We start from the raw sequence: 16,361 nt of genomic DNA on the forward strand, positions 1-16,361 counted from the left end.
AAGCTCATCTCAGCACCCAGGCCTCTTGCCCCTGGGGCTGGGGCTGCTACGGGTCACCTGGTCCCTTAAGGAAGGTCTCTTGATGACATTCTCGTAGTCTGTTTGCCACAGGCTGGAGGAGGTGATGGTGGCAGAGACAGAGGGAAGAGGGAGTACACGTGTGTGGGGATGTGCGTCCGTGGGCATGCACGTGCAGCTGGATGCAAATGGCTGGTGGCCCGCGGTTCCTGCCAGCGGTGACAGGGACCGGACTAACCATGCTCCACGTCTGGGTGTGCATTCCCTCTACAGCTTCGAGCAGCTCTGCATCAATTTTGCCAACGAGCACCTGCAGCAGTTCTTCGTGAAGCACGTGTTCACCATGGAGCAGGAGGAGTACCTCTCGGAGAACATTGCCTGGGACTACATCCACTACAATGACAATCGGCCCACCCTGGACCTGCTGGCCCTCAAGCCCATGAGCATCATCTCCCTCCTGGACGAAGAGAGCCACTTCCCACAGGTAAACCCCTGAGCCTGCCGACCCTCAGGTGGAGACCCCCGCTCATGGCTCTTGCCCTTGAGGTTGGGAAACTCCCCTGGGGTAGCCCATGGGTCCCTGGGTTGCCGAAACCTTTGCCAGGCATTAGCAGACCAGCCCCAGCCTAAGCAACCTCCTTGCCTGCTAGGTCCACCTCCTACAGGGAGGCTCACCGACCCCCCTCCCTCAGTCCACCTCCCCCTCCCCAGCAGCAGGACCTGCAGTCACTGATTATCTACTCTAAGAACTCACCCCAGGAGGGGCTTGCTAAGTAAGCACCCACAGGCCAAGGACTGCAAGGGTGCAAGAGATGGAAATGCTTGCCTGCTCGCCCTCAAGGAACTCTGCCTGTCCTTAGGGAGGTAGATTTTCAAAGCAGTCCGTAAGAGCTCAGAGTCCAGAGAAGGGTGAAGCCAGGGTCAGGTCCCTGGATAATTGTAGGGAAGAGTGGAGAAGGAGAGCTGGCAGGTGGAGGGTGGCAGACCCCGTCTCTGCTCCCAGCTTGGTCCTCACTCACTGCGACCAGTCACCAATCCCTGGGCAGCAGTTTCCCATCTGTAGAAGGGTCCTCAGTCATTCTGAGCCCAGTTGCTTTGCCCCTGTGAGGGAGCCCCTGAGCCCTGTGGATGCGCCAGCTGACCTCCCCATGGTTGGATTCTGGGACATCGGCCCATAGGATGTTTGTGCTCTTCCAGGGGACAGATACCACCATGTTGCAAAAACTGAACAATGTCCATGCCAACAACAAGGCCTACTTGCAGCCCAGGAACATCCATGATGCCAGATTTGGCATCGCCCACTTTGCGGGCGAGGTGTACTACCAAACAGAAGGTAGGTGCAGCTCCTCTCTACTTCCCCTTCCTTCTGGATCATTCCAGGAAGGCCATGGGAAGAAAGCCGAGAGAACAAGGTCATTTTGCAGAGCAAGCAATGGGACAGAGGGAATGGTATGGACCATGCATGGTTTGTTTCATTTTTTAGTGTTAGCTCTATTGAGATATCATTCACATACCATATAATCTCCCATTTTAACTGTATAACTCAATGGTCTTTAGTATATTCACAGAGTTGTGTAACGATTGCCATGAGTTTACAAAATTTTCATCACTCCAAAATGAAACCTCCCATTAGTCATCACGCTGCATTTTCCCCTAATCCTGGGCAACCACTAATTTTTGTCCCTATGAATTTACCTATTCTGGACGTTTCATACAAATGGAACCATGCAATGTGTAGTCTTTGTGGCTGGCTTCTTTCATTGAGCATAATGTTTTTAAGGTTTGTCCATGTCATAGCATGTGTCAGGAAATTGTTTCTTATATTGCAGTATGATCATGTTCCACTGTGTGAATATAGCACATTTCATTTATCCCTTTGTCACTTGATGAACATTTGGGTTGTTTCCACCTTTTGGCTATTATGAATAATGCTGCCATGAACACTCATGTGCAAGTTTTTATGTAGACAAATGTTTTCACTTCTTTATGGTATGTACTGGGTCATATGGTAATTCTACATTTAGCTTTTTGAGTAACCACCCAACTGTTTTCCAAAGTGGCTGCATTAACTCACATTCCCACCAGCAACATATGAAGGCTCTAATTTTTCCACATCCTCACCAACACTTGCTATTGTCTGTTTTTTTTTTTTATTTTAGCCATCCCAGTGGCTTTAAAGTGGTCTATCAGTATAATGTTGGTTTGTGTTTCCCTGATGCATAATGATGTTGAGCATCTTTTCATGTGTTTATTGCTTATTTGTATATCATCTTTGGAGAAATGTCTCTTCAAACTCTTTGCCCATGTTTTAATTAGTTGTCTTTTTATTGTTGAGTTGTAAGAGTTCTTTATATATTCTGGATATAAGTACCTTATCAGATATGTAATTTGCAAATATTTTCTCCTGCTCTCTGGGTCATCTTTTCACTTCTTGATAGTGTCTTTTGAAGCACAAAAGTGTTTCATTTTGATAAAGTCCAAGTATCTATTTCTTCTTTTGTTGCTCATGCTTTCGGTGTCATGACTAAGAAACCATTGTCTGACCCAAGATTTACCTCTGTGTATTCTTCCAAGAGTTTTTTTCGTTTTAACTTTTCATTTAGGTCTTTGATTCATTTTGAGTTAATTTTTATTTATGCTATGATAGGCTCAGGCATGGTTTTGACTGGAGAAATAAAAGCCTGGGGTGGTTAAACCTATTGGTGTGCTTAGAAAAATAAGAAAGGTAGTCAGTGTGCAGCTGTGGTCAGGACAATAGGTCAGGCAGCTGTAGCAGCTCTCTCTGTGGCTTATATGGAGAAATGAGGAGGGGCTCCAGTCTGTTTAACTGGAAACTCAAAGTCAGGGATGATCCGTGCATGTTTTTCAGTTGGAGAGACAAGGCAGTAGGAGGGCTGACATTTTCACATAGAAGAGGTGAGGTGTTGGGAGGTCAGGGGATCATTTCTGTTGTACAATGAAAAGGTGGTGGCTCCTTCCTAGTCCCCACTTGACCCTGGCTTTGGGGCTCTTCAGAAAGGGAGAGACCAGAGCCAGTGGGACCTGCAGGGTCCCAGAACACAAGACACTGAGTCCATACCAACCTCCATGGACAATTCAAGGCTAAGTTTTATTATTTGAAGTGACATGAAACTATTGTTGTGCATGCTAAGATTAAGACAGCTTCTTTGTAGACTTTCTGAATTTCTAAAATTCTATTAATGTTCATTAAAGCTGAGCTTACTAGTTTTTCTTCGAGTGCCATGCTGTGCTGATGAGCTAAGCCCCACTTACTCTGCCTACTGGGGGGTTGAGCCTGGGGTGCCTCAATGCAATCCTCCCTTTGAGAACACCCCGGGTTGGTGAGGCTCTGCATAAACCTGGAGAAGCACAGAGTGCCACCAAGTGTCTGCTCACCCTCCATCTGCAGAGGGCAGCCTCCCCAGCATGTAGCTGGGAGAAGGGTTTGTGTGCACAGCACATGCTTGCTCTTGTCACCCCCAGTTCTGTGAGGCCTCATGGTGCCCCTGGAACTCCTGGTACAGTGCCTTCCCCCTCATAGGCACTAGGGGGAGAGGTGGGGAAAATTGGCTTCCTTCCCCCCACCCCACCCCCGTCTCAGTCTCCCTAACCCCACACCAGGCTGTGTAGGTTTGCACAGAGCATCCCCCTGAAAGGTGGGGTGACTTAAAGGGGTAGAATGGTAGAGGAAATTCAGGGTTGTGCCCTTGTGGGGTCATCCCTAGAAGTCCCAGGAGTGTAGCCCTACAGCAGGCCCCTAGCCCTCACCAACCTGGCTTTGAGAAGCAGCTCTTCTTCATCACCTTCTCGGTGATCCTGTGTCCCACTTTAGGGTAAATCCATTCTTACCCATGCCCAGAGACATGCCTGTGTTAGCAGCTGGCTAAGGCTGCCAAACCAAAGCTCCCCAGGTAGGAACAGAGATGCATTTCCTCACAGTTCTGGAGGCCCAAAGTCCCAGATTAAGGTGTCATTGTGGTTGGTTCCTTCTGATGTCTCTGGCATCTTCAGTGTCTCTGTGCATCTGTGTTCTAATCTCTTCTTATAGGACACCAGTCACACCGGATTACTGCCACCCAAATAGCCTCATTTTAACTTAATCGCCTCTGTAAAGGCCCCATCTCCACATATAGTCACATTCAGAGGTACTGAGGGTTAGAATTTCAACGTATGGATTTGGGGGGGATGCAACTCAACCTATAACACTGCCCCTCCTCAATTTCTGGATTCTTAGTCTTCAGGCTGGAGGGGCCCCTGGCCCTAGCAGGACCTTCCAGGACCCCAGAACAGGGCTGGTGGAGGGGCTAGGGGCTCCCAAGCCCTCAAGTCCTCCTTAGCAATCACAGACCTGCTTGGTTCCTAAACCTATTATTAGAGAGCACATTCGCACTCACACGCATGCACACACTGCCTAAGGGCACACATTCACACCCAAGACCTGTGCAGTTTAAACTCATAATGAGGAGGGAAATGTGCCCTAAGGACCTCCTAAACAGCAAGCCACCACCCTGTCCTTGAGCCAGTAAGACAAGAGGTATGAATGCCTATCCTCCTTCCATTTTGGGCTCCCAGGAAAAGCAGAGTAGCTGCCACCCCTCACTAGTTTCACAGGAGGCTGGAAGTAACCACCCCCCCACCGCAGACCCCAGCTGGGGCTGTATGCAGATACTCCCAGAGTTGCATCTGGACTCAGGGGCGAGGGCAGGAGTGGCCATGCCTCCCTCTCTGGACTGCAAGCTGCCTGAACAATACCAGGCTGCCAGATTTTCAGGATTTATTGGTGGGGATGGGAGGCTTCCTCACTCTGTCCTTTCTTTTCTTTTTAGCTCCTTTATATATGAATAAGCAGTTGCCCTCATCAGACTTGCTCAAGGTCACCTGGAAATTTAGTGGGCCAGAGCCCTGATGAGAGCCCCCAGGCATCTCGCTGCAGGGAAATCTAAACTGTATGTGAAGGAATGCACCGTCTGCCATCTGCCGTGGCTGCTGGTCAGCTTCAGAGTGTACTTGGCAGTTCCAGTGATGGCTGGAGCTGGAGGTGTCGAGGGACCTGAGCCACTCCTGTCCATGGTGCACCAAGGGGGGGCCGTGGCTGGCAAAGTGGAGGGAAAGTCTTCAGATGACTCCCTGACCTGAGCAGTAGGGCCCATGAGAAAGGTCCCACAGAGGCCAGGGGAGCCCCGAGGAGGGCCCTGGGGAGCCTCCGGGAATAGACAATGCTTGAGCTGGTCTTGAAGAATGAGCCGGAGCTGGCCGGGCTGGATAAGCAGGGAAGAGTGTCCAGCAGCGGCTGGTGGGGCCTGGAGGTGGTGGGAGAGCCTGGGCCTCTGGGGTGCTTTGGGCACCAGTGGAGTGCAGGACCACAGGGGCCCCGGGAGTTGAGGAAGGAGGAGATGAGGAAGGCGTGCTCTGGTGGCAGGATAGCAGAGAAAGGGTTCAGGCAGGGTGACACGGCAGTGTGTGGCTTTAGGACAGTCCTAGCCATGAACCGGGAAGGGTGGGACAGAGAGCAGAGGGGTGGGCTGTGATCAAAGGAACGATTCAGGCGGAAGGAATGGCAGTGGCTTAGACAGGGGGTTGTGGTGGGGATGGCAGGTGCGGGGGTTGGAAGGTTTAGATGTGGGTGTGACACATTGGTGCTGGGCAGAGCCAAGTGCACGCCTGGGTGCAGGAACTCTCCGGCTAGACAGGGAGGTCAAGGGAGGCGTGGAGAGGGCAGCTTCAGTGGGGGCTCCTCCGGGCATCCTGGGGTGACCAGAGTCCCCACCCTGTTGCCCCCCCTTGCCCTGTGGGTCAGAGGGGATGGCTGAACTGGGCTTGCGGGTGGGCTCTGCTTCCCCCACAGGCTTCCTGGAGAAGAATCGAGATGTGCTGAGCACAGATATCCTCACCCTGGTCTACTCCTCCAAAAACAAGTTCCTGAGGGAGATATTCAAGCTGGAGTCAGCAGGGACCAAGCTGGGCCATGGTACCATCATCCGGGCGAAGGCAGGGAGCCAGCTTTTCAAGGTGGGCTCTGATGGGTGGCCCTGCCAATGCCTCCTTTGTTTCTCAGCCCTTAGGGCCTCAGGGGTCAGACATGCACGCACACAGAAGACCTATCACCTGGGGTCTCTGTTGTTTAGTCAGGGCCCATAAGTGAGTGCAAAACAGGAGTGGGGTGTTGCTGTTGCTGTGTGGATGGCAGTAAAAGGGAACAGGTGTACATGGATGTGCCTGCTTCCGAGTGCGTGGTGGTCTGGTGGGGCCACATCTGCTTTTGTTAATATTAGTTTTCTATATTGGTCTCTGTGCATATGTTATGTGTGTGTGTGATGTGTGTATTGTGTGGTATGTGTGTACAGTGCGTGTGTTTTGTGTGGTGTCTGTGGGGGATACGTGTGGTGTGTGTGGTATGTGTGGTATTTGGTGTGCATGGGGGTGGGAGGTGTGGGGTGCATTCTGTGTGATGTATGTGGTGTGTGTGGTGTGTGTATGTGGTATAGGATAATGTGGTGTGTGCATGCTATGGTACATACGGTATATGTGGTGTGCTATGGGGTGTAGGGGGTGTATATGGGATGTGTGAGATGCATGTGTGGTATGGTATTTGTGGTGTATGTGTGTGCGACATGTGTATGTGACATGTGATGCATGGTGTGTGTGTGTGTGTGTGGTATGGTATGTATGATGTGTGTGTATGGTGTGTGTGTGTGTGTGTGTGTGCTATGGTATGTATGGTATGTATGTGTGATGTGTGTGGTAAGTGTATGGTATGTGGTGTGTGTGTATGTGTGTGTGGTACGGGGTGTGTGTGTGTGGTACAGTATGTATGATGTGTATATGGTGTGTGTGTGTGTTATGGGGTGTGTGGTATGTATGGTATGTATGTGTGATGTGTGTGGTAAGTGTATGGTGTGTGTGTGTGTGTGTGTTATAGGGTGTGTGGTATGTATGGGGGTGTGTGTCTATGGTATGTATGTGTGATGTGTGTGGTCAGTGTATGGTATGTGGTGTGTGTGTGTGTGTGTGTGTGTGTGGTACGGGATGTGTGTTGTGTGGTGTGGCAGCAGCAGTGCTAAAGGCTGCTGGCCAGAAAGGTGGGCAGCAGAGAGTCCCCAGTGCTGCTCAGGGCAGCCTAGGATTTCCTGGCAGGGTGAGGGTCTGCCCACCCCCTCCCTGCCAAGCTTCCACCCCTTAAGAATGACTGTTCCAGAAAAGCCCCATGAATCATCTCAGGAGGAGCTCCCCTACCCCTGGGCAGGGAGACGGGGCCGGCTGAGTGGCTCGGGAACTTGGGGTGTAGGCAGAGGAAACGGCCCTCTGTGCCAGGCATTCAGCACTGGCCATGCTGAGATGCCCTTGGCCTTTCATCATGCCCCACCTAACCACTGCAGGAGGCCTCTCCTGAGACCTCAGTGCCCAGGACCCACCATGTGCAGGACCATGTGCAGAGCCAGCCTGCGAAGGCACCAAGGAGCCGTGAGGCTGGGCAGGAATTGCCCGGGTCTGGAACCAGTTGGAGCCAGGCTGGACCCTCTGTATCACTGAGCCAGGCTAAACTCTCCACAGCTGAGGCCAGAGTACAGGCTTGTCCTGCCTCTGTGGGGCCCCCAGAGCATGTCCCAGGGATTTCAGGGAACAAGATGACAGCAAGGGAAATGCACATTATTTTACAAACCAGGACAACAAGAAAATGCTGCCTGTTGTTACTATAAGGTGCCAGTGATTGCATCCTCTTCTCAGAAGTGTTAAGACACGTGTCACCAGTTGATGCAATTTGGCAATACATACCTTTGCTCGGGTGCATTTGACTTGGGAAGGGTTTGATCAGGGAGCATCACCGAAGGTGAGCATTGCACAAAACACACCCTGAGCCGGCTGGGGGCTTGCGCTTGTTTCCTTTTGCATCCATGATTTTGTTACATCTATTTTAAAACTATATACATGTACTACAATGTTTACAATGTGCACTATAAAACATTTTTAAAAAACATACAAAACCAATAGAAAAACTGAAATCGTAGAAGGGTAGAGGTAAAAAGTGAATGTTGCCTGTTCTCACATTCTTTCCCACGCTGGTGTATCATCTCGTACACCCCACTTGGGGGACCCCACTCCTAGACAGGATACCTTGCCCCATCTTACTCACCAGAACCTATGATGGGCCAATGCGTGAGGGGCTGCAAGAATGCAGCCCCACCCATCTGTGGGACCTTGGAAGAACCCCTCATCTGGGTCACCTGCGCCCCAGGCCGAGCTCCCCAGCCCCCCACTTGTGCCTGTGCTTCTGCCTGCAGTCCGCAGACTCCAGCAAGCAGCCTTCCACATTGGCAGGCCAGTTCAAGAAGTCCCTGGACCAGCTGATGAAAATCCTGACCAGCTGCCAGCCCTACTTCATCCGCTGCATCAAACCCAATGAGTACAAAAAGCCACTGGTAATGAGGGGAGGCTGGGGTCACGCACGGGGGCGGGGGGGCATCTATTAGATGAGTCTGATGGCATCTAGGGTCACGTCACTCCCTCATCAGGGAGTGGTCAGCATTAGAGCTATCTGCCCCCATTTTAGAGATGGGGACACTGAAGTAAGGTGACCCGTCTAGGCCATTCAAAGATCGGGAACTGGCAGGGCTTTGGATAACCCAGGGCTTTGTTGTCTCAGGCCTGCTATTCACCAGCTGTGTGCACTTGGCCAGGTGCTTTACTTCTTTGAGCCTGTTTTCTCCTCTGTAAAGTCAGAATTGTGCCTGCCTTGTGGCAGGGGCGGGCGGCAGCAAGGACCGTACATGTTTTTGGCAAGTCTGCATGTGTAAACCGTGCTCGATAAGGGGCAGCAGCCAGTACTAGGATGTTAATTAATTGTATTGTATTTTTTGAATAGAATAAAATGATAGGAAATTGGGACTGGCCTAGGAAATCCAGAATGTATCTTCCTTAGAGGCACAATGCCTCTATTTAGATAATAACTGTATTCCCAGAGGCTCTCTGCCCACACCCACACCCCACGCTTGCGGAGCTGTGAGACAGGTGGGCGGGGCCTGAGGCTGATGTTCCTGTTTCTCCAGCACGCCTGGCACATCTCTCAGAGTCCCCGGCTGCTATGTGGGGTGGGGGGTGGGGGCCAGGCAGGCTCGGGGTTTAAACCTGGCTCAGCCACTTGGGAGTGTGTTCCTGAGCCTCAAACATCTGTCTTAAAACTGGAGCTAAGTCCTCCACCATGTAGGGCTGTTGTAAAAATTAAATGAGAAACACTGAGCTCACAGGAAATGCTCAATAAATGGGAACCAATTAGTTGCCCAAGACTAATGGCCATAAACAGTTGTTTCTGTGGCCCTCAGTGTGGGTAACTGCCTGCTGGTGGGCTTGCCAGATTTGAGGCTGTGCCCCTAGTCCCCAGACATTCCTGGCTCGGAGGCTGAGAGGAGGTTCTCTAGAGGGTAAGCTGTGTAGAGTCTGGGGCCATGGCTAAGACCCCATACCCTTGCGCAAAGCATCAGGCCCATAGTTCTCTCTGTTGGCCACGCCCATCTCGGGGTGGGAGGGGGAAGCGGAGAGACTAAGCTGGCTAGAATATTTTCTGACTCTAGGTGGGAAATGTATTTCTTCATTCCACTAGACTGGGGGAGGCAGAATGGTGCCGGAAGAGCTGCAGGGGCGCCCACCCCAACAGAGGCAAGGCCAGGAGGAAACATTTTAACATGGCATATGCAAATAACTTTTATATTCATAGTACTTTGCGTATTCTGAGAATGACGGGAGTATTTAGTATTCTTGTGGATGTCACAGTTTGTATATTATCGACTTTTATCTCCTCGGAAACACTTTCGGGACTTTTCAGTGACTTCAGAACAAATACCTGTCTTCAAAAGAGACTTTTGGTCAAACCAAGCGTTGTTGAGTTGTCTTGTATCTGGGGACGGCGGCATGGCTGGTGGTCGGGCGGGCTGCCCGCGTGCAGCGACTCAGGAAGCGGGCCTCCCACCTCTGCGCCCGCAGCTCTTCGACCGCGAGCTGTGCCTCCGGCAGCTGCGCTACTCCGGCATGATGGAGACCGTGCACATCCGCAAGTCGGGCTTCCCCATCCGGTACTCGTTCGAGGAGTTCTCACGGAGGTTCGGCGTGGTGCTGCCCAACGCTGTGCGCCTGCAGGTGCCTGTTACCCTCCGCCTCAGCACGCTGGCCCTAAGAGGCAATAGTGGTCAGCCTCAGAACCCCTGCTACCTCCAGGTGCCCCAGCCCCCAGTTCCGAGGGGGTCCTCTACCTGTCCTCCTGAGGCAGAGGTCCTCTCCCAGACTCCAAGCTTTGAAATGACCGTTGTTCCTCCCTTCCTCTCATCTCCTCCAGCCCCATGTCTCATTCCCTGGGGGCCCTGGAAGTGAGGGAGGGGGTGGCTCACACTAGATCACACTCACTGGTTGAGGCTAGTGGCTGAATATGTTGGTTCTAGGAGGTGTCTGCACTTTAAAGCAAATACTTCCATGGTAGCATCCTGGGGAGATGATGTGTGGCTGGATTGCTATTTGGGGCAGGAGGTCCTTCCCATCCTTCCTCAAACACTCAGTCATCCTAAACTTTGGGCTGTCCAAGTACCCAACATCCACACTGAGGCTCCAGGCCTGCGAAGCATGGTGGCCTTGAGGTTCCAGGTCCTGGCTGCTCCCCTGGGCCCCATCCTTGTTTGGAGGTGCCTGAGCCTGTGTCCTGACCAAGCAACACTGATGATGAAATGCAGGGGAGAAGGAAGACTTGAATCCCAGAAAGCCTTTGAGAAGGGACCCTCCCTCTCCCCCCACCCCAGGGGGGAGGGGGTGCTCCAACTCCACCAAGCCACTTCTGTTTTCTCCTTGGCAGCTTCGAGACAAGGCTCACCAGATGACTCTGCGCATTGCCGAAATGTGGCTGGGGACAGACAAAGAATGGAAAGTGGGAAAGACCAAAATTTTCCTGAAGGTGAGCCCCTGAACATGCTGGTCCTCAGTCTCCTCCTTGGGGTTGGTCCCATGCCCACCAGGTGGCATTCCCTCACCCACCCTGAGCCAATGCCATGGGAGCCTGCTCCAGGTATGGCCCCCACCCTGAGGTACCCTGGTTGTAGAAAGCCATGCTGGGGGGAAAGGAGGCAGGGGGGATGTGGGGAGGGCTCAAACCAGCCTGCAGAAGCCCGGGAGGCTTCTCAGAGCAGAGCATCTAAGGCAAGACCTGAGGATAAGGAGGAGCTGCCCCAAGTCACCAGGCAGAAGCAAGAAGGAGCTCAGGGAAGGCTCCCACTGTCCCTGAGAATAGGCCTCCTCCTCCATGCCAGGAGCCACGGTCTCAAGTCAGATCTGGGGAAGCTCCACCTCTTCAGAGCCCTGGGGAGCTAGTGCTTCAGTGGAAGGAGTCAGTGTGCTGATTACCCCTCACCTTAGAAGAGCTTGTCCTTGGGCAGGCATGTGCAAGCAGCACCACCACCCACCACCCACCTCCATCCCCCACAACTTACAGGAAGGCGCAAGGTCACACAGAGACAGCTTGTGGCTGACAGCCTCTAGCCCCTGAGCCTGGCCTTTGGGCCCTCCAGGACTACAAGTTGGGTCAAGAGCCACGGGGGACAGAACCTCCATGTCCCCTAGCCTTGTAAGCTGTGGGTGGGTGAGCAAAGAGAGAAAGAGGAGGGAGAAGAGAAGATCAGTGCTGGAAGCATGCTCTGCCAGCCCACCCAAGCCCCACCCCATCCCCATAGCCCCTTCCTAAGTCCTTCACTCCCTCTGCTTCCACACAGTCTGCTCACCCATCCTCATCTGTTCCCAGAGGGACTTCCCTGCCCTGATCCTCTAGTCAGTCCATCTGTTCATCTGCCCATGCATTCGCCAGGCCTGTGCTGGGGCTCTGGACTTAGACAAGAGCGAAAAGGCAGAAGGGCTTTGGATTCCACCGGGGAGGTGAGGCTATCAGATGGAAGATATTAGGATAGTCCCAGGGTGCTGTCCAAGAAGCTGGGATAGACGTTGAGGGCCACAGGGGTATAAAGGGTGAGGTCAGTATGGGCATGTGGTCAAGGAGAAGAGGAGGAAAGTGCCCATCCCTCCACTTCTCCCCTCCCTGGCTGTTCCTTGAGGCCCCCATCAGAGGTCTGGTGTATCTCTGTGTCCCCAGTGCCTGCCCGGGCACATGAAGAGGCTCAGCGCTTGCTTGATGCAAGACTGATGGAAGTGGGAGAGGCCACCAATCCCCTGCCAAGCACCAAGCTGCTTTCTGTTCAACAACGATGGTGCCTGCCCTGCAGGGACTAGGATGGCAAGCCCAAGGGAACAGCGATCCAGGTGAAGCGCAAAGGCAGGCCAGAGAAAGTCACAGCTCAGGGGCGAATAGGGCTCATCAACTCACTTCAAATCCTACTCAAAGGCTGGGGGAAACGTGTTTCCATTGAAACAAGCATGAGTCTGTACTACAAGTTGGGTGACATTTCACATGAATTTTGGAAAATAAAACATAGCTTCAGAGAAACTTTTTGCCCCCTTATTGGTTCTCCAGAGCAGAAATAAAATTTGCCGGATTGAAAGAACTAAAATGGGAAGTTCTTAGATTGGGAACTGGGGGTGTAGTTGCAGCTCCTGTCTCTGAGCCACATCAGGATCAATCTGAGGGCCCCTTCCTCTGCTTGCCCTTCTGGGAGCACATAAGGGAAAAGTCTGAAAGACCCTTCTGTAGATAGGGCCCTGGCCCCAGGTGGGGTGTGGAGATGAGTGGAGGCGGCTACATGCTGGGATCTCCTCTGTTCCAGGATAACCAGGACACTCTGCTGGAGATACAGAGGAGCCAGGCCCTGGACAAGGCAGCAGTCAACATCCAGAGAGTCCTGCGAGGCTACAAATGGAGGTGATGGCCCTACCCAAGCCCCTCCCAGCCCACACACCCACATCTATTCATGGGCTTATCTGCCACATGTATATATCCTCTTTGGTGAAACATCTGTGCTTGTTATTTGCCCAGTTTCTGATTGGATTCTTTGTTGAGTTCTTGGGGAGTTTTTTGTTTTCTTGGGTTTTTTTTTTTTTTAAGATTTTATTTATTTGCCAGGGAGAGAGGGAGGGAGAATACAAGCAGGGGGAGTGGCAGGCAGAGGGAGAAGCAGGCTCCTCGCTGAGCAAGGAGCCTGCTGTAAGATTTGATCCCAGGACTCTGAGATCATGACCTGAGCCAAAGGCAGATGCTTAACCATCTGAGCCACCCAGGAGCCCCTCTTTGTTGAGTTTTGAGAATTACTTATATATTCTAGATACTAGTCCTTTGTTAGATGTGAGCTTTGCAAATATCTCCTCCCAGTCTATAGCTTTTCCTTAAGTCCTCTTAAGGGGGTCTTTGCAGAGCAAAATTTTTCATTTTGATGAAGTCCAGTTTATCAAATTTCCCTTCGTGGTGCATGCTTTTGGTGTCACATCTAAGATCTCTGAAGGTTTTCTCCAATCTTTTCTTCTAGAAGGTTCTATAGTTTTACAGTTGCATTTAGATCCATTCTCATTTTGAGTTAAATCTTGTATAGCGTGTGAGACTTAGGCTATGGTTCTTTTAAAAATTTTTCCCCCAGTGGATGTTGCTCCAGCATTGTTCATTGAAAAATCCATCCTTCTTTCAATGAATTGATTTTGCACCTGTGTCGAAAATCAGTTGGGCATATTGCAAGTTTGTTTCTGCATTCTCTGTTCTGTTGCAGTGATCCATGTGTCTGTTCCTCTGCCAGGGCCACACTGTCTTGTTGATTGTAGTTACATAATAAGTCTTGAAGTTGTGTAGACTGATTCCTCCTACCTTCTTTTTCAAAATTGTTTTAGCTGTTCTGGGTCCTTTGTCTTTCCATATACATCTTAGAAAGACCTTACCCATATCTACAAAAAATTCTTGCTGGGATTTTGATAGTAATTAATGTTATATATCAATTTGAGGAGAATTGACATCTCTACTATGTTAAGTTTTCTAATCCATGAATTCTGTTTATTTAGATCTTCTTTGATGTCTTTCACCAGTGTTTTTTAGTTTTTGGTGTACATGTTCTGTACATGTTTTTTTAGGTTTATACCTAGATTGGGTGTTTTTGAGAGATTATAAATGGTACTGTATTTTTAATTTTGATATTGATGTGTTCATAGCTAGTCTAAAAATATTAATTGATTTGTGTGTGTTGACTGTTTCTTGCAACCTTGCTAAAGTCACTCACTTTTTATGGATTTCTTGAAATTTTCTATGTAGATAATTACATTATCTGCAATTAGGGACAGTCTTATTTCCTCCTTTCCAATCTTTATGTCTTATTTACTTTTCTTGCTTTATTGCACTGGCCAGAACTTCCATTTACCTTCTCCCATTTGTAATATAATTTTCCTTAAATGTTTCCTCTACATACATTTAGTTTCTAAGTGCTTGGAGATTTTCATGTTATCATACTGTTATTGATTTCTAGTTTGATTCCATTGTGGTTGGAGACACACTCTGTATGAGTTAAATCTTTTTAATGTGCTCACATTTCCCTTATGGCCCAGGATATGGACTATCTTGTTATGTGTTCTAAGGGTGCTTGAAAAGATGAGAAAGGGGTGCTGAAGTCTCCAAGCATAATTGTGGATTTGCCCATTTTTCATTTTAGTTCTATCATTTTTTCCTTCATATATTTTTCAGCTGTGTTGTTTGGTATATATACATTTAGGATCGCTATATCTTCTTGGTGGACTTACCCTTTTATCATCATGTAATGTCCCCCTTTGTCTCTGGTTATTTTCTTTGCTCTGAAGTGTACTTTATCTGATAATAATACAGCCACTCCTGTTTTACTTTGGTTACTATTTGCATGATATATATCTTTCATCCTTTTACTTTGAACCTGTATTTCAAGTCATAGACAGCCTTGCTTTTATTTTATTTATTTATTTATTTTTTATTATGTTTTGTTAATCCCCATACATTCCATCATTAGTTTTTGGTGTAGTGTTCCATGATTCATTGTTTGCATATAACACCTAGTGCTCCGATGCAGAACGTGCCCTCTTTAATACCCATCACCAGGCTAACCCATCCTCCCACCCCTCTCCCCTCTAGAACCCTCAGTTTGTTTTTCAGAGTCCATAGTCTCTCATGGTTCGTCTCCCCTTCTAATTCCCCCCCCTTTATTCTTCCCCTCCTGCTATCTTCTTCTTTTGTTTTTTTTGTTTTTTTTTACCATATAATGTATTATTTGCTTCAGAGGTACAGATCTGTGATTCAACAGTCTTGCACAATTCACAGCGCTCACCATAGCACATACCCTCCCCAATGTCTATCACCCAGTCACCCCATCCCTCCCACCCCCCACCACTCTAGCAACCCTCCATTTGTTTCCTGAGATTAAGAATTCTTCATATCAGTGAGGTCATATGATACATATCTTTCTCTGATTGACTTATTTCGCTCAGCATAATACCCTCCAGTTCCATCCACGTCGTTGCAAATGGCAAGATTTCATTCTTTTTGATGGCAGCATAATATTCCATTGTGTATATATACCACATCTTCTTTATCCATTCATCTGTCGATGGACATCTTGGCTCTTTCCACAGTTTGGCTATTGTGGACATTGCTGCTATAAACATCGGGGTACACGTACCCCTTCGGATCCCTACATTTGTATCTTTGGGGTAAATACCCAGTAGTGCTGGATTGTATGGTAGCTCTATTTTCAACTTTTTGAAGAATCTCCATACTGTTTTCCAGAGTGGCTGCACCAGCTTGCATTCCCACCAACAGTGTAGGAGGGTTCCCCTTTCTCCACATCCCCGCCAACATCTGTCATTTCCTGACTTGTTAATTTTAGCCATTCTGACTGGTGTGAGGTGATATCTCATTGAGGTTTTGATTGGGATTTCCCTGATGCTGAGCGATGTTGAGCACTTTTTCATGTGTCTGTTGGCCGTTTGGATGTCTTCTTTGGAAAAATGTCTGTTCATGTCTTCTGCCCATTTCTTGATTGGATCATTTGTTCTTTGGGTGTTGAGTTTAAGAAGTTCTTTATAGATTTTGGATACTAGCCCTTTATCTGATACGTCATTTGCAAATATCTTCTCCCATTCTGTCGGTTGTCTTCCGGTTTTGTTGACTGTTTCTTTTGCTGTGCAAAAGCTTTTTATATTGATGAGGACCCAATAGTTCATTTTTGCCCTTGCTTCCCTTGCCTTTGGCGATGTTTCTGGGAAGAAGTTGCTGAGGCTGAGGTCGAAGAGGTTGCTGCCTGTGTTCTCCTTTAGGATTTTGATGGGCTCCTGTCTCACATCTAGGTCTTTCAACCATTTGGAGTCTATTTTTGTGTGTGGTGTAAGGAAATGGTCCAGTTTCATTCTTCTGCATGTGGCTGTCCAAT

At 49.5% G+C, this 16,361-nt stretch overlaps 1 protein-coding gene across 1 annotated transcript in view; it reads left to right on the forward strand.

Moving 5' to 3' along the window:
- The window catches only part of MYO7B (myosin VIIB), an 82,605-nt gene that overhangs the window by 26,185 nt on the left and 40,059 nt on the right, over nucleotides 1-16,361 (forward strand). The window contains exons 12-18 of the mRNA XM_088021968.1: nucleotides 292-502; nucleotides 1,216-1,351; nucleotides 5,864-6,027; nucleotides 8,298-8,435; nucleotides 9,994-10,146; nucleotides 10,850-10,948; nucleotides 12,762-12,856. Of these exons, the coding sequence (XP_087878094.1) occupies nucleotides 292-502; nucleotides 1,216-1,351; nucleotides 5,864-6,027; nucleotides 8,298-8,435; nucleotides 9,994-10,146; nucleotides 10,850-10,948; nucleotides 12,762-12,856 (996 nt within the window). The remainder of the gene's footprint in view (nucleotides 1-291; nucleotides 503-1,215; nucleotides 1,352-5,863; nucleotides 6,028-8,297; nucleotides 8,436-9,993; nucleotides 10,147-10,849; nucleotides 10,949-12,761; nucleotides 12,857-16,361) is intronic.

This window comes from Eumetopias jubatus, unplaced genomic scaffold (assembly GCF_037043125.1).
Source record: "Eumetopias jubatus isolate StellerSeaLion01/CBP00866 unplaced genomic scaffold, mEumJub1_p1.0 scaffold_3, whole genome shotgun sequence".
In the NCBI taxonomy this organism is placed as follows: Eukaryota; Metazoa; Chordata; class Mammalia; order Carnivora; family Otariidae; genus Eumetopias; species Eumetopias jubatus.